Genomic DNA, 21317 nt, shown 5'->3' with positions numbered 1-21317 from the left:
AGACAATTACATATACACATGTATATATACGATAATCGTACATATATATATATATGCGTGTGCATGTATAATAATAATAACCATAATCATAATAATAGTAATAATAATAATCATTTATATATATAGAATATATATATATATAAAATATCGACCCAAAACCCCAAGACGGGGGGGGGGGAAACATGCAACATAATGTAGTGTAGCAATAAGAATGTATAATAATTATAATATATATATAGTATATGTAATAATGAGGGGGTGGGGGGCTGCTGAGGGGGAAAATTTCATAATTTTGTTGTTGCTGTTGTATCATGGGGTCGGGGGGGGAGAGTTTGTAAGAATGTGTGGAGTGAGGCATGTGGGTACCTCCAGGATCACTGTTTGTGTCTTGTTTGCGCTTCCTCTTCTTAGTTCGGTTGGTATTTGCGCGGGAAGACCAGTCAGGGTACAGCTGCATGTGCAACTGTCTCTCCCGTCGTGCCAACTCATAATACTTGGCCTGTTCCTCTCGCCCTAGCGCGTGCCACTACCGAGAGAGAACCAAACACTATTTGTAATTGTGCATGAACCGTGGGCTAAACAATATTTTTAATCAAGAAGAAAAAAAATGAGATTCACTAATGCTACTGCCGCCACCCTAATAGGATCTTTCCGTTAAAGTTGAATCTGTACTTTCGCTCGGGTTGCTTTTACTCGGAGTTAGAGATTGCTTTCTTACAGATTTTTTTTTTTTTTTTCGTTATTATATTCTGTGTTCTTATGTTTGTTCTTATATGTATATATATATACTTTTTTTTTTTTTCAATCAAAAAATCGTCATTCTCGTTCATTATATGCTTTATATGCGTTCGACGCATCGCTGCCCTGTTTAGCATTTCGTTAAAACACTGGGGTCCCTACTTTCCGTTTAAAGTGCTAGAAGAACAGCCTAGATTCTCCCCTCCCCCTCGGTTGCACCGCTATTCGTCGTATCGTCGTTTATCAAACAACTCGGAGATCGTACAGGGTGTCTGATAGAGGATCGTCCCGCTTAAACGCCGAACAAACATGGCGGACAGTTTACCCGTTCAGCGTAACGAGCACTCACGGTTGATCTATACACTGAAAAAAATATACTGTACGTTAACACTGTACACAAAACGCCAGGCGATAACAAAGACTCGATGGAAAAAGCTTTCATGCTTAAAAAACGAAAAAATTATTACGGTTACTTCGAGAATTAGACTATTCTTTTTTTCAGTGTATTCGCGCCCTGCGATCGGCATCGTTCCGTAGGGCTAGTAGAGAGAACCTTGAAACGAAAGATGTCACTTACCCATCGCGAGCTTGGTAAATATCGATTGTTCCTAGACCAGTGCTGTCCAACATAAGCTCGGAGCTTAGGGAGCTGCCCCATCTCTGAATTCGATAGTACATGAACGCGACACGAAGCGCCAGAATACGACAAAGCCAGGTACAAAGGCCCCTTCCGTGGACAACACCGTTCCAGGGGATGTTTAAGAGAGGGTTAGAGGAACGTCGACGATTAGAACGCAACCGAGCGCAGTAGCCAGCACAGAGTTTCTCGTTGGACCGGGTCAAGACGCTGTCATCCTTTTCGCAACCATTACAAAAACGACGCGAGTAGAATAAGAAGAAAGAAACATGGAGAAAAAGAGGTCCTCGCTCTACCAGACATCCCGTAACAAAAGACTCTCATCGTGCCCACGCTCTCGCTCGAGTCGTCATCGTCGAATCTATCGTACGAGGTACACTTTTGCAACATACTTTTCATTTTATCGTTTTCATTATTATTATTATTATCATCATCATCATTTTTTTTTTTTCGTTTTTTCGTTTTCTTTTTCAAACGTGAACGGATACCGCTTTAGGGAGTTTGGCCAGATACAAAAAAAAAATGATTCTGCGTAATCGTCGCATGCCGCGAGAGTCCGTCTTTTCCTCTGCTGCGCCGCATCGAAATCCGCAAAGATTTTCCCCCAACAGACAATCCAATAATCCAATACAAATCGAAGTCGGAAAAAAAAAACGGAAACAGTGTACGCGTACGCGTACGCGTACACGTGGACGCTCGAAGAGCTGTCGGTTCATAAATACGTCGATCGAAAACAAGTCCGCACGTCGAAGAGTGAATGCCAGAATTGAAATAAATGTAAATCAATGTCAATCAATCAAATATAAATGACAAACGAAACAACAAAAAAAAAGTACAAAAAAAAATATTGTTGTAAAAAAAAAAAAATAAGAGTAAATGAAACGCACAGAGAAACTTTGATCGTTTCAATATCAACCAGTAGGTAATCTATATGAATTATTATAATGAATTATTAAGGGCCTGCTGTTCTAGCACTGGAAAGTGGTACCTCCGGTGGGATCTGCGGAGCGCTCTTTCTTCTTCTTCTTCTTCTTGCTGCCGTATCCGTAGTTATCCCTGGCACTCCAGCCGGGGTATCGTTGCTGATGGAGTTGGCGCTCCTGCCTGGCCGCCTCATAATACCGCGCCTGCTCCTCCCGGCTTAGCGAGTGCCACTGCGTGTCATACCCCCAAAATTCAGATTCACAGTTTCACAGTATTCAGCCGTGCACCGTGTCCCTTTCCACGTTTTTCTCGTATACTTTTTTTTATTATTATTATTATATAATTTTTTTTTTTTTTTTTAGATTGGAAATTATTTATTATTACGTATTTTTTTTCCCTTAGCATTTCGCTTTTACCCACTCACGTCAAAGCGGACACGCCAAACGGAATGAGATGGGTGCCCCCGTCGTCTTATGCCCACCCCTTTCGTTCGATCGACGGCCCAACCCACTCGTTACGGCTGCGATTTCCTTAGATCCCACCAACGATGCTTCTCTCTTTACACTTACTGCGATACTAGGTACGGTTGGTGCCTCGACTTTGATTCCGCGGATGAACGAAAGTAGTTCTTTTTTTTTTTTTTCTTATTTCTTTTAAAACGCATGCAACTTTACGATCGTCCTTGGAGACACCTAGCGATGGCGCCGGGGTCTCTGGGGATGATGATGTTTCTTGGTCGCCAAGTCAACATTTTGCTTCCGAGCGCGGGCATCGAGCCGACGAGGCTGCAACTCGTTTTCCTCGTTTTTATTCAGTGATTTATTTATTTACTTATTTATTTATTTATTTATTTTTTTTTTTTTGTAAGCGAATGGCGATTATCATGGAAACGGAAAGTGTCTCAACTGTTCGATCGGTTTCCGATCGACGGCGTCGACGTAAATTTTTCCTTGATTTTATTATTATTGGTTTCGTCATGCATAGCGTCGACTGAATAATCCGCAGTCTACGGCTGTTAGCGTGAATCGATCAAGTGACGGCAACGCGATTTAAAAAAGAAAAGAATAGAACAGAAGAAAATCTTGACTTTGGCACGCGTTCGTTACTTTTGCATCAGGGCACTGCCGTCAGCTTTCCGATGGTTCGTCCGGAGCGACGATTGATAACAAAGCAACTATAGCTATAGCTAAATAGCTGGTCGCACCAGCCCTGATGCAACAGCGTTCCAATAAGAAAGCATGTGTATCGGTAAGAAATGTGCGCCGATTACTCACTCGTCTTCCCAATATTTGGTTGATCGCAGCGCTCTCTTTTAAGGTACACTCCGCTACGACCTCCGCCCTCATCTCCTTCATGTACAGCATAAATGCGTTCAAAGGCTTTTTTATATGGGGTTTCTTTTTATCTGTGCAAACATCATCGACGTATGGTATGAGAGGTGGTTTCTACAGTGAAAATTAACGTATAAACTGATAACGGAAGCCCAGGTCCATTAAACGAGGCTTACCTTGATTATTTTGTTGCGACGAGTCCACGCCTTTTCCGTTGTCGGGCGCGACCAACGACGCGTTCTTCTGGTCGACCGAAGACCTGTGAACAGAAACAAAGGAAACCATAAATAAACCCTAGGATCGGTTGGCGATATCCTCGAGAGGCAAACTTCGAACGCTTTGCTTCCGCGGACGTGCGGTTCCCCGGCAGCGCGCAGTGATTGTAAATCTCGAAAAGCTGATCCAAACCTCAGAAACAAAGAAAAATGATAGATCTTGAAGTAACGTTTGGTTCTCAAGGATAGGTTGGAGTTCTGTTTGGATTATCGTAGGACGTTGATTTACGAAAACACATGTTTTCTCGTTTTGGGCAGGTTTTCGGGATTCGAAACCACTGTGCGCCGTTACCGTTTGTAGAAAGGCTGCTTCGCGTCGTGGTTGGAGGGTTGTTCGGGTTTCGCGCAGGACAGGGGATAGACCGGCGAGGAATTTTGGGAGTTGCAGAGTTGCTCCGTGATGTTGGAGGCAGGCCCGTCGAAGTACGGCTGGGGCATCGCGATCGAGCTGCTCCTGTGGAAGTTCTGCGGCATGGGCCAGTTCATCTGCTGCCACATGCGGTTTCGTGCCTCGACCATCGCCAGCAGCTGCACGAAATTGTGCTGGGCGCCGTACGGAGGCGGCGTGACGCTCCTCGGCGCGTTCATGTTCGACATCTGCATGAGACTGCTCATGTAGAGTGCAGTGAGGATCTTGTGATCGGCGGTAGGTAATCCCGCCTCGCTGGCCTTCACCGCCTCCTGGAGTAACGTCATGTTGTCCTCGATCCTCGACTCGGTCTTCTCCTCATCGATCCTGCTGATCGATGCCTCGCTGCCCGTGTTCTCCTCGATCGCGTTCGATCCGCACTCGTCGATGTCGTCCTTCTTTATCACCAGGTTCAATGGTTCCAGACACTCGGGCTCCATCGCCGGTGCACGCGAACCGCGCTGCACTTTGTGGGACCCTTTATACCCACCGAAGCGATCCGAGCTGATCCATCGAATTACCGTGCAATCTCACCGCTTCCTCGGGCGTCTCTCTACTCGAGCGGTAGTATACCTTCGGTTCGCGCGGCGATTCAAGCAACGTAGCACCGTCTCGTACGATTCGTCATCAGTCGTTCCCATGTTCGTTCGAGCACGCTCCCTCGCGTTTCGCGGATTCGCAATAGGAACCGTCTATCTCGTTCCAACCCCACGGTTCGCGCCTTGGGCGCGATTCGGCGTGCACCACCATACTTCACCCTGACTACAGACCTCGCGAAACGGCAGTTACCAGTTGTAAACAGCACACGTACGCGCACCAACATCTACACACTCGTCTGCGTGGCTCGAACGACACCGGTGGTCACGTATTGGCGAAAACAACCGAGACAACTCTGTCCACGCAGCGTCCCGTTCGGTCGCGCGTCGCGTATCGTCCTCGTTCTTAATGGCTCCATATCGTCGCGAATGTCATTCGACGTTAAAACATGCCCGCAGGGAGCGAACGAATCGCACGGTAAAATGTCTCCAGGGGCGGCATCTCGCGCGTCCGTTGCGATCGTCCCTCGTTCCCGTTTCACTGACAAAAAATCTCCCCGGTTTCTTTTGTCCCGGTCGCGACCTTACCCGGCAGCTTCCCGTCCATCGTTTTACGCCGCACAAACAAACACGCCTCTCACCCAGCAGTTTCCTCCGTCAGCCTTTCGCGTATCTCTCTTATCCAGCGAAAACGCGTCGTTCCTGGCGTCGGCGGAATCACCGAGCGGTGTTACGACGATTGATTATCCGCGAGTGCGGAAGGGGAGGCGAGGAGGAGGGCTGCACCGTGGGGCCATCATCGCGATTCATGGCTCCGCAGCAACGACACCCTACCTACCATCCGCCGATGTATAATTCGCGCGTGGGGGGTGAAGATTGCATTCTCTCTGCTTTCCCTGCGTGATGATGCCTCTTTTTTTTTTTTTGGCGGGCTGCGCAAACACTTGGAGCAATCCACTCGCACGAGCGACGAATTCGAGTATCCACGGAACGTTCTCACCTCCCCGAAGCACGTGGCTCGATCCCGAAGGTCAAAATGGACGACCAACGTCGCGACGTCAACGGCTGGCCGTGCGTCCCGTCTACGCCGCTCGTAAAAGCCTTCCGGCGGCGTCCCAGCGCGTCGTCGTCGTCCTCGTCGTCGCACCCGTTGCTCCCCGCCACGAGAACGATCCTCGGGCCAGCTGATCGTCCATGGTACGCGTGCCTCGAATGCGGAGAATGCTCGACCGCGACCATGCGGTTTTGTATACGCTGTTCGGGCCAGGCGATCGGCCGGGTACTAATGCAAATTAGAAATCTGTTTAAGAGGGTAATGATCAATACATAACCGGCGGCGGCGGCCGCGACGGTGGCGGCGGTGGCGGACGGCAGGCGCAGACGCTGTGCGAAGAGAGTCATTCAATAAGTGTTATACGCGGCTCGTCGACGAAGGGGGAACGACTGCACGAGGGGTTGAATACCACGGGACGTGCTACCCCCTATGGTCGACCCTGAAACTACCCCGTTCAACCCTCGTCGCGCCACGCTTCTTTATCAACGGACGGGACCATCCAGGATTCGTTGCTGGTGCGGACACTTTTTCCTTTATCGATGCAAGGACACTCTGTATCAAGCGAAGCGCTGGGGTCGTCACCTTTCTACCCTTCTCGCCCAATCTCGTAATTTTCGTCGGACTCGACTCTCTGCGCCCTTCTGTTATCTCATCGTCATTCAACGATTTACAATGTAACAGGAGGTTGAACGTTTACTCCATCGCTGACATTAATAATTCTACGAAACCATCGTGTTCCGAATAAATCGATAGTGCACATCAATCGTAACTCGAAGAGGATCCCATCAATTATTATTAGATGAGTCCTCTTACCTCTCGATTTCTTCGAATCGACTCCGAAGTAATACAACCGAACGGTTCCTACGTAGTTAGGACATCTGCTAGGACGATCTTCCGTTTCCAATGGACGGTCGAATAGAAACTTCCTGTTGTATCATCTGGCGCAGCCTCTCGAATACATTCGTTTCGTTTTTCCCGCTGTATCATCAGTTCAGCGAATTATCGACTGGCGCTCGCTGTTCGCCCGCTGGGAATCTTCCGATGGCTTGAATATTTACCAGGCCACCCGCGACCATGATCAAAGCTCGCAGGAGGTATGCATCCCTCCCGACAGAGGCAAATCAGTCCTGCTCGCGCTATCGCCTAGGAGCTGCCAGGTCTCGACGCATTTATGATGTTCCTCGTATAGATTGGTCTCGTCCCTCGTTTGCATTTTTACAGCTAATAAAATCACCTTGGGGACTCGGCGCCACTCGTCGTCGATAACCCGACAAGAGCTACGTTGAACCTAGGAGTCTAGGATTAGGATCCGAGGCAGGAAAGAAAGGGAGCGATCGCGGCAGGGATTCAGATGTTACCTTGGGTAAAGAGAAAACAAACCTGTGATTGTGATCCATGCTGGAGTGGTCCGACTTCGGCGTCGAAGGCACCAACGCGTGTGACGTTAGCGCGTGTGCGTGCGGACTCAGTCCAGGATGCGGTGGCATCAGACCCGTCGGCGAAAAGCGGTAGAGATCGCTGGAAAAACGATGAAGCTGGTAATCGTGAGCTACGAATGAGCGTTGGAAGCTCGTCAAACGTTTCAGCATCGATTATCGTCTTATCTATCGCGTAAGTCTCGCGAGAGACAAGCCAAGGTGACGGAATGAAGAAAGAACTCGCACGTTAACTCGAGTTCCCAAAGATTCAATCTCAAAACATCCAAGTGTCGAAACGTTCGGCGATAGCAATGCAACGCTCGCGATTTCGAGCAAACGTCGAACAGAGTAGCGTGCTACTTGGAACAGGAGTTCCCGTGGCAAGCTGAACTCTACGAATCCGATTTCGATCACCTACTAACCTTGGTAAACTAGAAGTTGGGATGGGCAAACTCGTGGGATACGGACTTCGGAAGCCAGCGCTTGACGGGGAGATGGGGTACATGCTTGGTGTATGCCTGAAAACAGAACCATCACGCGTCAAACATAATCTTCGGTTTGAACACACCTCTCGTAAGTGAATCTCGTTTTCTCGTATCGATATCTCGCAAGTAGCACGAATCAATTTTCTTGAACAAAGTGGAATACGACAAAACGCTACCGGTACTTTGATTACTGTTGAGGGGATGAAGACAACCCACGGAATTAAGGTCGATGAACCTATGTCTAAGAAACTGTTAGGTGTGCGTCAAGTAACATATTAAAAATGAATAGGTATAAGCAAAGACCAGCCCTCCTCTTGCTCAAGGTGGACCTGAACCTACAACAACGTCTTCGTTTTCCGTTTGGTCGCTCCCTTGGAAACCTCTTCAAAAAACGCAAAGCTCCTCGAGGGCAGCACGCGTCCCGGCGTTTCTTTCGCGCGACGTCGAAAGAGTCAGCTGAAGAACGCGGGGCCGCCCTCCTAATTGAGAAGAACGTGCCTAATCGTCCGTGGAAAATCTCAATTTAGGGCGGTTCGGGCAGAAAGCAAATAACAAGGAGGGAGAGGCTGAGGGAGCCGTCGCAAGAGGAGGGTCTCTGGCCGATGGTCGTGCGTGCGGTCGGTGTGCATTGCGGCGGTCAATGGACGCCGATAACGGCGACGGTGATGGTGGTCGTGACCGATCCAATAGACCGGAACCAAGAGGATGACCAAATCGGTGACATGGAGCGGGACGATGTGATTTTCTCGAGAAATACGAGCGTCGAATTCGGGATTCGACGAGGCCCGTGGTCGTTATTCCGCGTCGCTTGGCGATCGCCGTCTCGATGGCTCGACGCGCAAGAGGCCCGATCGACTGAAAGGGAGCTCCAAAGAGAGAAATCGGAAATAAATCGAAATAAAAATCGCATTTATCCTGCGTCGAGTGTCGCGTCCCCGGTTCGAGTTGAATCGTTAGTATGCGAGAGGCAGGATTAACGACCGCTCGAGCGCGGAAAATCGGACGTTTCTTATGCAAATCAGACCACTTCGGGTCGTGGACGGATCATCGACGGGACTATATTACGGTAAACGCGTATCGGTACCGGGGCCATCCAGTCTGCGACGTTTCCTACCCTCTTGGCCGTATCATCCTCTCTAAAAGCTTCGTCTTCTTCGGTCCACCGCGGTTTTAAAAATCGCGAATTATTGCTCTAATCTTTGAGGGAAAAATTCTAAAATCGCAACACGTGATGCAACGAGACCACGGGAGCCAAGGCCTGAGTAAGCTTTTCCACAGAAAATAATGAGACGAGGAATAAATCAAAGTACAAAGTTAAAATACCGAAAACATTATTTTATCTCTGCGTTACTCTACCTCTACCTAGCTTTGTAGAAATCGGTTAGCGTGGGCTTCCAGGAAAAAGGTAGTACATCATTTTTCTCTGCAGAAATGTGCTCTGGCTCAGGACTAGAATAAACGTTCGAGAAATCGTAATTCGAGTCTCTTATGTGCGCACGCGCATGGCTCCCAGCCTCGTTCGTCGACGAGTTAATCGTTTCTTTTATCTGTGAGACGTCGAGCAACCAGTGCGGTGGATCGATCCGCTTGTAAAACCCTCGGAAGACAAAGATGCGATTCATTATCCGGCTATTTTGCCGGTGACGTTTTTCAATCGACGAAAGCGCACAGCGACTTACCAGGAAGCGGCGACTTGCGTCATTTCCGGGCTAAGCATGGGGTACGGATATTGGCCCGTGGAGAAGGGATACATCGGCGCTCTCGTCAGACCTGGAACAGAGAAACGAGGATGCTGCTTGAATTCTCTAGACCTGCTTCGAATCTGCTTATTCTACTGCGTTCGTTTCGTGACCGATATTACTTTCGTGCCATCTCCTCGGCTCTCACAATTTATTTGAAATAGAAACCAGAAATAGATACTGTTACTTTGAGCGATCCTTCGAGTATAGGTAGAGTTTTTACCATTTTTACCATTTCGTTGTTACTTTATCGTATCAAATTTGTCAATTCTAATTCCTTTCGAAATTCGTTGACAGCAATGGATAATCATTTCGTACAGGTACGTTTACATAATTATTTATTTATACGAGACGCATCCATTAGCAAATATCTCGTGCATTTTATAAAACACGTTCACGACTAACTGAAATAACTTGGACGATCCCTGGAAAGTTCGCGATGCAACTAAATTGCCTTGACTGCTCGTGACGTGGACCAATTTTTGCGTAAATCGTCTCTTCTGGTCGCGATCGCTAATTATCCGCGCGGAGGGAGCTTGTCAGGGGCAACCAACCGTAATTTGCCTGCGACACTTTTTGACGAAGCAGGTTCATTTGTCGCGACACGGCGCTCCCGCCGTCGGCAACGCGCTTACTGGTCCCCGCATCGACGGTTGCAGAATAAACATTATTACGGGAGATCAAAGAAGGACGATACGATCGGAGGAAAGCGGGATTATGTGTTTAATATCAGGAAGGTTTGCATTACAAACACGAACTGGATGACCCGGTGAACGGGCATTGATCCTCGACGGTGCCACTTTGCGCAGGGGTGAGGGTGAATGTATTCCTTGCGAGTTATTAGAAAATACGAAAGAGAAAGTACGTTTACGATATGCCTACAACTCCTACTGTTACTATATTACAGTATCACGCTCTCCATACCCAAAAGTAAGAAAGCTTAGCCTGTGTTTTTTTAAATGAGAACACGAATCGTAGGGTTCGAATCTCTTACAATATTGCAATCAAATTCAAGCGAAACTTCCTGCAAGTGCCGATCCAAATGAAACTATAGCCTACTCAATCTACGAAAGTAGTATTTACGGGCCAGGCTGCAAGGTTTCAAACGAGCGTAGGGTTGTCCAATCGAATGACACCTGCGCAGTGCACCCTAAATGCTACATCACGCTTGTCAGGGGGAAATATACTAGTCTAATATAACCGGTACGTGCTGTGGAACCGATCGCGGCTCGAAGAGCCCCAGAAACGTCGTCTGTCGGTGTAAGTGGGGTGCGGCTTTGGCGAGGCGAAGTGTAATTGGCTTCATAAGGGTCGACGAGAAGCGGCCGGAATATCGGCAAGCCTGAAACCGCTTGACGAGGCCAATACTTCTCCCTCCCTTGTCGCTTCTCTTTCCATATCGTTCTCGTTGTGGCGCACGGACGTACTGGGTGGACTCTCTTTTCACTTTCCACCCCCACAGCTCTGCTCGTCTCGTGCTCCTTTTTGCGTTTCGTGGTTGAATATGTCCCGGAGGCGTGTTCCTCCGGCACCCTTCTCGTCTCTGTTCGCCGCTTGAAATCGGTCAACGCGTGGCTTTCCACGATAGGGCCACTTCGTGGATAACGACCGTCTCTATCGCTGGACCGTAAAGAGATCGGTATCGGGGCTCTCACGATTGCCATACTGGCGCTCGCGCTGTTTGCGAGCGAAGCGACTCCAGAACGGATAGTTCTTGGACGTTTGCGACCGAGCATGGATTCTCTACCTTCTCGTTGCTGTGGAGGCTGCGACTACTCGGAAGTACTCTTTGGTAACAACATACTTAAATGCAAGATTTATAAAGCTAAGCAGAGTATATCAAGTAAAAAGAGTCAACGGAGAAGTAGACGGCCGAGAGATACAGGGACGAAGGGTCGAGGCGTTTAACAAATTAAAAGTTAAACCTTGCTTGAACATTTTTTCGTATATTTCACTTTTTAATCTGTTAATTAGGGAAGACGAGACCCTTTATACCGGGGCGTGTGCGGCTCTATTAAAATTCATTCCTATATTCCATGTATGTCTGACTCGGCCGGCTGAATCTACTTAAAACAACGCTCTGCTCTTCGCAGTCTGAATACCTTGCTCGCTTTGTCAGTAAAATCACGGTGGAAGTGAAATAATCATCTTAATCGAGCGAAGATAATTCGTGGTCCAATTTAGGCGTCCTTCCCCTACACACAGGTGTTAACCCCTTTACCTATCAACGCGAAAGGGTTACGAAACACCTCGTTACGAACGTTCCGGTTAAAATATCGAAGATTATTTGTTTTTCGACCCCTCAAGGAGTCGCACATACAGGTGGTTCCTTCACAACCTTCTCGCAACTCGACTTTCCCAACGCTGAAGACGATTTACATATTTCCATTCTCCGTGGAAGGGACGAGAAGAATCGAATCCCGGAAGAGAGGAGGAGTCGACGAGTCGATATTGAGACCGGTTACCCACGACCGGGCGGAGGGCGAAGGGGGTCGCCAGTCGCAAACGCAGGAAAGGGTCGTTATCTGTCCGATATCGTGTACGAATAAGGTAAGGGATGAGAATTAGAAAGTACGATCCATGGCAGAGGAGAGCAGAAGAAGGTAGATGATTATATTATGTATATCTCTACGTTCACCTTACATACATATGTACATGTATATATATATAAGGGAACTTGGAGGTAAGGGGGTTGGAGGGCAGAAGGACGGCGGAGGTGAGTCGAAAGGGGTGGCTCGTAATATCCTGGCGAGTCCGCGGGCTCCGTCATGTGTGCTTAATCACTTTCCAGTCGACTCGGCAGTCTGCAACCCCATTATCGGGGTCTCGCCACCCGGAAAATTACTCTTTTATTCTCGAACAACTCAAGCTCCCGGTGTTCCGTACACCGCGATATTCTCTGTCTTTTCACCCCCCCCCACCCCACCCCCCTTCCGTCCCGCCGCCTCCGTTCCTTTTCTTGCCTCCAGTCGACGACTTCGATGGTTTTCGACTTTCCTTTTTTCCCGAACGAATCTCACGGATCGCCGTTCCCCGCGTCTATTTCGCTCTATTAGAAGCTATCGTTAACATTTACTCGGCCGTGGTTTCCAGCCGGGAAGAAGAGCCACGCGTGTTTTGACGAGGGAGGAAACACGGTTCCGGGGGGTGGGGGGGGGGGGGGGGAATTCGACAAAGAGACGACCTAGCGAGCGGAGCACGACTCGGTGGCCGCCAACTACCCTGAAGTTTTAATTGCTTCCTCGTGGTAAAAAAGAAAGCTTGCGTTTATCTCTTTCCTACTCTGTCTTGAGCTGCGAATGACAATTGTGGGTTACATCTTGATGATATATGTATACACATTACCCATTTTATATTCTACTCACTTAACGAGCTCATAATTTATGTTTCCATCTTCAACATTAAAATCTCCTCTGTCCTGATTTTTTCGACCGATTTACTCGTCCGAGATTACAGTTTTTAAACAAGTTGGAAAAATATCATGTAGTGGATCATGTTAAGATGTTCTCTTCCCCTCCTGCTTCTGAGTCAGGTCTGCCTGTGGGTTGGGCTCGTCGCGCGACTCATTCTCCTTCCACGCGCAACAACCCCTAGCACGGGTCTTTCCCCTTCCACGTGCTACGATCGAGAGAGAAAGACGTCCAGTATAGATCAGAGCGTGGAACGTGGCAGATCCAGGTATCTGCGTCGTCGTGGATCGCGCATCCTATCGGGATCAAAGTGGGGGAAGGTCTTGAGGACTGGGCCGTGGACAGGTCCGTTTTGAGACCTCGAATTTGAACGAATAGTGAATTCCTATATCGTCAGACTACTTCGAATGAACCTAGTGACAGTTTTCTCTGCGAAGAAATAATCTGTCGGATCGATTTGAGTCCAGTCACAAAACTGGAATCCAAAGTACGTAATTACTTGGTCCTACCCTCGTGCGATAATATTATAAATAGACTGCAATTTTATAAATTTATACGAAAACAGAAAAACATGCTAGACGAGTCCAGAACATACGCGCTTGTGCAGCACGTAATATGAATATCATCAAATAATTTAGAAAACGGATTCTGCATAAACAGTGGATACCACGTATTGGCATGCGTTAAAAACTCATAAAATTCGCGGTGTAAATGTAATATACGAGTTACTGACCGACCGATCATTTAGCATTCCCTCTTTCCTTCGCTTATCCTCTCGACCGCACTTTCGCGTCCCGTTTCAATTTCGAAGTCGTCGAGATAATCAACCAGAAGTGTCCATCTTCGCGCCACGGCGGTATCGTCCTCACAATGATCGGCCAGGAACGTGGACGTTCCACCGAGTTCTCCCCTCGCCTCGTCCACGGCTTCTATGGAACAAGCTCCGCAAGAAACCTGCGTCTAACCTGCGCTCTCGAGGGGCACTCGAGGTTCTCTTACAAGGAGGATACCTTCGAGTGGTATTTTAACACTCGAACGGGAGGAAAGGTGTATTTACGCCGGCGCGAGGCCACGATACGAGGAAATCTTCGCGGGGATGACAAAGTGATCGTTCCCAACCACGAGAAAAACCGGAGAGCCTGCTCTCGTCGAGGATTACGTGCTGGAGGGATCGCAGCTGGTCGCTGTTCCGTGACGAGACACCGATGCAAACAAGGTGTTCGATGGTTCGATGGTTGATGATATCCTATATTTTGACGTTACGTAACGCTAATCGGGGTTTAAATTAGTGGATACGTAGCGCAGGAGTCTAAACAAAAAATAAGGCACGCACGACCACTACTATTAGACGCCCAATCCCGCACCCTACGATTCGTGTATTCATTCGACGCCATATTCTTGGATATGGAAGTCGCGGATACTACGATACCGATAGATAAAAGTTTGGACAACAACAATGAATTCGTTCCAGGTGTGATTCTCGAAGTCATCGGCTATAAACACCCCCGTAATCGAAGCGAATCGAACGGGAGATGAGGGGGGGGGGCGGTTTGCCCAGTTGAAATGCGGGGAAGAAAAGAAGCTGGAAGATCGGCGACAAGGAGTGCCTCACGATCGCGGGTAGAAAAAAGAGAAGCCGCGGGGGGTTGGGCGAAAGAAAAGAAAAATTAAGCGGATCAATGGCGGAGTCCCGGCGTTTCGCCGGGATCGTCGTTCCTCTCCGTTCAACCCCCGTGTCCTAACCTTCGTTCCACCCCCTCGGCCCGTCTCCTCTTCCATGGAATCCTGAAACAAACACGCGGCGGAGATCGAAAAGTGGAGCTAATTAGAAATATATTCGTGGAAGCGAGAGAGTGGGCCGACGTCGCATAGACGCGGGGGGTTGGAACCCGTGGAAACTCTCGAAGGGAGGACAGTAAAACGAAGGAAACGAAGAGAGAGCGCGAGAGAGGGCGGGAGAGGGTGGGGGATGGAAAGCAGTCGAGACGAGGACGAAGAGACTGAGGAGGACGGAAGGGGTCCAAGAGGGCGGTCAGGGGAGGTTTGGACGAGATAGAGGAAGGGATGTCAGAGGTGGCGGTGGTCTCGGTCGGGTGCTACGTAGCAGGAGAGAACGGGTGAGTGGGTGGTTGGAGAACAGAGCCGGGGGACAAGGGAAAGACGGAGAACGCTATCATTTCGCGAAGCAAGGGAGGGGAACAGGGTGAGCTCTAGTCGGAGGGTGGAGGAAGGAAGCCGAAGGGTACTCGCGGCGGAGGAGGGAGTGGGTAAAATGCTCGCTCGTTTGCAAGACAAAGAACCCGAGCCGCCGCACGAACTCGTAGTCGTGCATAAACGCTATCAACCCCATCTATATATTCCAGGGACCGAGGGGACGAAGGGTAGCGGAAGGCAGCAGGGAGGCCCGAGGCAGAAGGAGAGGAGACAAAGATAGCGCGCGCGCAAACACGTCCGAAGTCTCCCGGCCGTGACTCTGCGTCGGTGAAATGATACCCGGAGCCCTTCGAGAGGTAGCCTCCGACGACGACGACGACGACGATGGTTCGCGAACTGAATTAGAATCCTCCTCTTTTTAGAGAAGGATTTTATTGCCAGGATCTCGACGGTCGGGGTAATGGAGCGTAATTAGAGTTATCGACGGCGGATATGCCGGGCTTCTTCGGCGTTGTTGCATCCAAGTTGGTTGAAGATCCTCTTCCGTGACATTCTCTTTCGATCCGAGAATCTTGAAACCCGCGAATCGTCTAGCAATGTAAAAATGTTCTTTGTATATATGTGCTACAGAATATAGGTTAACCCACGTGTCTTGTTTCAGATAAAGGTCTACACGTATTTAAACCTCGGATAAAACGATATTTAAATGGGTATATTCAGAAGTTTACTTCCTCGAACCATTATGACTACCAATCTCTTGGGTCTACACAGAGATTTAACAATACACGAAACCGAGTAGTTAAAAATGAAGCGCCCGAGGCTACCAACTCAACCCACCCTTAAGCTCTCCATTTAACGCCACCCGAGAAGGTAAATTCCGAGCAGTAGTTTCCGTGAAACGGTACAAGTTGGCAATTTCGCGAGTCTCGTCACTGGGTACCCGTTGTTCCCAATAGATGATACTAAAAATATTCAATGTTCCGTCTGTATCATTCGCAGCTTTCGTCTTCAGATTCTACGTCGTCTCTACCCTTTGGGTCTTGCGTCCCACTGGTCCATCCCTTCTGAAACCTTTAATGCATCGGTCATCGATTGTTAATCCACACTGGTTGGAGAGATAGCGAGGGGTTCCCTTCGGCAGGGGAGGCGGTCTCGGGGGCGGGTGCAACGAGGGTAGGAAGGAGAGAAGCTGTAGAAATAGAGAGGCGGGTTGAAACCCCCTTGACCCGGCGCCCGAGGGAGGCTGCATGCCTGACTGATTAGCCTAATGGTGAGTCCTCCTCTTATTCTCCTACTTGACGCCAGTTCGCGAGCCTCTCTTCTCTCTCTTATCCCACCACCGCTTCCGTCCTCACCCTCTCCTTTTCTCTTAGCTCCTCGTTCTGTCTCAGTCCTCCTTCTAGGGACGCCTCGTCCTCTCCACACCCCCGTTCGAGCCGCGGCAGCATCGAAGCTCAGACCCTTGACTCGATAAGAAATATTCCTTCAATTAGAACCCCGTAGGAATATCAATGTTTGCACGGCTACCAACAACGGACGACGACGACACTTTTTAATTTGCGATGAGAGCTCGAGGTTGTTCCTTTATCCGAGAGAGTGGAACCGCTTTATTCGCGGTGTACGATTTTCATCGAACGATTCCTGTTCGAGGCGATACGAGTGTAAATTTATAAATCGTGTACGATCAGGATACCGCAACGGTAACCCGACGCAGATTACGTTGCGATACTGTATCGACTAAACGTAACTCAACACAGGAAACGCGAGAGCAACCTCCACCTTAGCTATTACCATCGTTTGTTGAGCCAGCAATTTTTCGCAACTATTCGGTCAGAATGTTGTTAACGGAACAAGGAACTTGTATAGTTCTATGGTTCCCGAACTTTCTTGAAGGCGCTCCCTAAAAAAATTTGTATATCCACTCTAGAAAATAAACATTTATCTCATATTCAATGTTAAAATGTAGACATTTGGGAATTGTTCACAATCGTTTTGGATTAGTTCGTTGGGTACAGTGATAGCAATATTCATGTACTTTTTAGAAATTCTGATTCGATTCTGACCATTCTTTTCCACGTGAATAAACATTCTTGTACGAAAATTGACAGTGATTTTGTTCAAACCATGTACAACCGATATAAATTACTCTGCTTCCAGACGATCGTCAATTCGCGTGGCTCAACGAAGGATGGGCTTCGATCCAAGGAACAGGAAGTATCAGAGGACCGAGGAGCAATCGAGGAACCATGGGGAGGAGCTAACCTGTGGAGGCTGCCGCGGCGAGAAGACGTTTCCAGTGATCGGGGTGGGTGGGTGGTGGTTGTCCAGGGTTGCCTGATGACCAGTACTCACCGGCCGCTGCGGCCGCTTTGCCTGCATCCAACGTCCCGTACGGTGGAATTCCCATGTGGGCAGGCGGTGGTTGAGTCAGGTGGTCTCCGTTGGGGCAGAAGAACGGCAATCCGCTCGGATGAGTCCCCGTCAGGCCCATCTTGCTCGCCTGAAATTCAAATAGACCCTATAGTTAGTAGAAGACCCTCGAGCAAAGGTGCGATTAGCAAGTTAGGATAGCGAAATCGTGACGAGTATATTTTGTTGTTATTTCGAAACTGCGCAGCCTCGCGTGTCATCGTTGCATTATCGTTATCGAGTAATTAATTAATACCGCGCCGATTAATGTCCCCGTTAATGCAGCCAGGTAATCAACAAGTCCGTCGAGGATATCAATTAATTAACCAATGCCCCGGAAGCTTCCGATCGAAGCGTCGACGCTGGAAATGAATATTTTTGTCTCGTCGTTCGATCGATGATGTCATTATAGACAATTACTAATTAACGCGTCGAGTGTCGGGCGAATCACCAGTGCCACGTGACATTCAGCAAACTAATCACGCGTTCTTCGGATCGGTGTTTCGGTTAGAAAAGAAGAGAACTCCAGATGCCAAGAAATTCGTCGAAGCCTTGGATGTTCCAAGCTCGGATGGCACAGTTTACCATTCTCGTTCATGGAACCCGCGGGTTTAACTATCCGACAAAATATCGGTTTACGATTCTTCGACGGTGTCGAGTATAGTTCCAATCCCTCCCTGTTTAACGCAGACGTTAGCCTCGTTTCCATCCGCACGGGACAAGACACGGTAGCAGGATCGAAGGACTAAAAAGCCCTCGGAGGAAATATAATATACAATTCGATAAACCCTCAAAGGGGAGCGCTTATCGAGGACGAGAGCTCGAGCATTAATTTGCAAAGACGGCGCGCGCTCCTCGAACGTTCGAGGGTTCGTTCGGCTTTTCCGTCCGCCGACTCGACGACGCAGTATCGCCGAATTCAAGTGGTCCTCGAGCGTTCTCGCGCGACTCATCGCGTCCCGTCCCTTTCGACCCTTCCACGAGGAGAAGAGACCTGCCCCGTCGAGCGACAGTCGATGGAATTAGTTCAATCTGGTCGCGAGAGCTCGCAAGGTCGGGGACCTTCTCGCTTCCTCCACGAGACACTCGCGTCGCGCGACGACGATCGATAAGCTCGAGTGGTTGTCTCTTATCGGTCGGTGCTTACCATGAGCGAAGCGGTATCGCGCATCGATCTGACGGCAAGCAATAGTCCTGGATCGAGAGGCTCCCTTTCCATCCAAGTCAGCACCCTCGACAGTAAACCGACGGTCTCTTCCGCGGTGGGCTCGTCTTCCTCCTCATCCTCCTCCTCGTCCTCATCGCCGGCCTCGTAATCGGGCCACTTCTCCTCCGCCTCGATCTTGACGCGGCAATGACCCTCCTCGAGCTCCTTCTTCCTTACGCACATCGCTAGCTCGCTCTCCTCGTCGAGGATCCACTTGTTCAGCTCCTCGTCGCTGACCTCCAGACCTACTTCTCTGGCCAAACTCTGGAGTTCGATCAACAGCATCCTGTCGTCCTCCTGATCGGTGGACGCGTGAACCCGCGAGGACAAACTCGGCCCGTTGCTCGTGAATCCCATCGAAGCGTCGTCTCGATCGCTCGGCAAGATCCAACTTCTCGCGAACGTATCGGATCTGATGCTGAGCCAGGCGCGATGGAAATCGGCGAACGCCTCCTTCATCGTAAACTTTTTCAGGTACGCGCTGAGGAGATCGGTTTCCTCGGAGGGATTCGATAGGTTGCGATAGACGTCGTAGGAAGCTCTGGTGAGGACCCCGATCGCGAGCCGTACTCTAAGTTCTTTCACCACGATCCTTGTCTCGAGACAGTCTTTCGGTACGACGAACAACCTTACCAAACCGTCGGCTGCGACGCAGTCTGCTTCCGGCGGTAGGTAATCGGCGCACTCCGCGACCAGCACCGCGCCATCGGGATGCATGGCCATCGCGGTGACCGCGAACTCACGATGAAACCACCAGAGGAAGAGGTCCACGGTGAGGGAACCTCTGCCTCCACCGGCGTAGATGACCGGCTGGCTCAGCATGTTCACTCGTCTCAAGCAACGCGGTCGCCAGTGACGACCGGTTACGAGCAGCCGCGTTCTGTGATGACCCTCGTGATCAGCTGCCCCCACCACCCACACTCTCTCGGCGTCGGGCACCGCGGCGCTACCGGTCCGGCGTCGTCCCGGCAGATCCCGCCAATCCAGAAAGGACACATGTGCGAGGTAGATTCTGCTGCGATCGTAGCTTTCCAGAGCGGTTCGCAGGCCCTCTATAGCGGAGGTGTGCGCGACGGACGGGCAACTTCTGGCGCTCGACTGCGCCGAATGTTCGTTCACTTTCTCCGAGGTCGTGGAGACGGAAGAGGAGAACGGCGAAGGAGAGGATACCGCGGTGGAAGTAGGCGCGCAGGTCGTCAACGTCGTCGTCACGGTCGACGCTTTCTCCTCCGGCGCGTCTCTGGCGCCGCGCGACCTCGCGGAACACTGTCTCTCCTGCTTCCGCTTTCGGATTCTGTCCTGATCGATGGTGTACCGACTCGACTCGATCGGTCGCGGTTTCTCCCGCGAGATCGCGGACGCGGAGGTCGAGGAGGTCGAGCGGGCGGGCGACGAGACGGTCGATGGAGGGGACGTCGAGCGACGAGAGGACGCGTCGGTGGAGGAGGCCGTGGAGAGGACCGGAGAGGGCAGAGACGTGGAAGAGGAAACGGCGACGTCACCGTGGCTGCTGGCATCGACCGACGACCGATCCTTCTTGGACGTCGACGTGATCCGATCGCGTCGACGTTGTCTCGCCGGCCATCGTTGCACTTGGTTACCGTTTTCACGGGGCTCGAGGCCGCTCTCCTGGGGTTGACGCATGCGCGCGTTCCACGACGATCGACCCTCGCACGCTGCCACCGCGGACTTACTCGTTCCGATCGTGCACGTCGTCGTCGTTGTCGTCGTGGTCGTTGCATCCGAATCGTTGGACGGAGCGACGTTCTCAGGCTGTTGGACGGTGTCGTTGGTTGCCTCGTTCCAAGCTGCGCGACGATGGTTGCGATGGCCGCGCACGGGCCGCTCCTTCGCGGCCACTTTGTTGACGCGTCTACACTTGCTGCCACGAGGAGACATCGTACTCGTCGGATCGGCCCCGAAGAGATCCCACGACGTAGGAATCTCTCGGCCAGCCCGAAACGCTTGCGAATCTCACGGATTCGAGGAGATTTGTTGCGCGCGCGGCCGCTCATCCACGGCGTGCCGGCTTCGCCTACCGAGCGATGACTGAGCGAGCGGCCGCGACGCAGCCGTCAAAGGCCGGAGCGGGAACTAGAAGGCTTTGATGTACCGCCGCCCCGGCGCGCACAAAGCGAAAGCGGCCCCGGCTCGTTGGTTGGCATGCCACGGGAGCGGGAGCGGTGGCGGAGGCGACGGGGCGGTAGAGAGAGCAACGGAGAGAGAACGGGAACGCAAACGGGAACGGGAACGCTTCACGGGAACGGAGACCGAGAGAGACGGAGACTCCCAACCGGACGACGACGCCAGGAGAGACGCGCGCGGGGTTTCGAGAGTGCTCGCCAACAAGCGGGACGGAGACAGTATCTATCGGCGGACATACGGTCGTATTATTCGAGGACGTCCACGCGCGGCGCTTCTGTGATACGCGCGAGCTCGAACCTTTGTCAGAGACCCGAACGGCTGACTGATGCTAATTCGGATCGTCGGAGGTCGGGACCTTCGGCCGCCCGAAGGAAACTGGGAAGAATTATTCCGCCAACGTCGTGAGGTCGCCTAAGTGGTGATCGATGACACACTTTTAATCCCTT

At 50.4% G+C, this 21317-nt stretch overlaps 1 protein-coding gene across 6 annotated transcripts in view; it reads right to left on the bottom strand.

The window, feature by feature from the left end:
- LOC128893316 (uncharacterized) overlaps nt 1-20730 on the bottom strand; it is a 32672-nt gene extending 11942 nt beyond the window's left edge. For 2 of the 6 annotated variants that reach the window (XR_008461300.1, XM_054154192.1), the window contains exons 1-8: nt 18667-20725; nt 17373-17610; nt 9487-9577; nt 7745-7840; nt 7285-7422; nt 3807-3889; nt 3574-3704; nt 2364-2529 (exon numbers count right to left, since the gene is read on the bottom strand). Coding sequence is in view for 5 of the 6 variants with exons in the window: in XM_054154192.1 (XP_054010167.1) it covers nt 2364-2529; nt 3574-3704; nt 3807-3889; nt 7285-7422; nt 7745-7840; nt 9487-9577; nt 17373-17610; nt 18667-20625 (2902 nt within the window). In the remaining variant the exon portion in view is untranslated. Of the gene's footprint in view, nt 1-366; nt 527-2363; nt 2530-3573; nt 3705-3806; nt 3890-7284; nt 7423-7744; nt 7841-9486; nt 9578-17372; nt 17611-18666 lie in introns of all 6 variants that reach the window. The other 4 variants (XM_054154195.1, XM_054154196.1, XM_054154193.1 and 1 more) reach the window with 4 other exon arrangements.
- Between the last annotated feature and the right edge of the window lie 587 nt (nt 20731-21317).

Source organism: Hylaeus anthracinus, unplaced genomic scaffold (assembly GCF_026225885.1).
Source record: "Hylaeus anthracinus isolate JK02 unplaced genomic scaffold, UHH_iyHylAnth1.0_haploid 27333, whole genome shotgun sequence".
In the NCBI taxonomy this organism is placed as follows: Eukaryota; Metazoa; Arthropoda; class Insecta; order Hymenoptera; family Colletidae; genus Hylaeus; species Hylaeus anthracinus.
The sequence above is the reverse complement of the archived record's forward strand: the minus strand, read 5'-3'. Positions and strand labels throughout refer to the sequence as shown.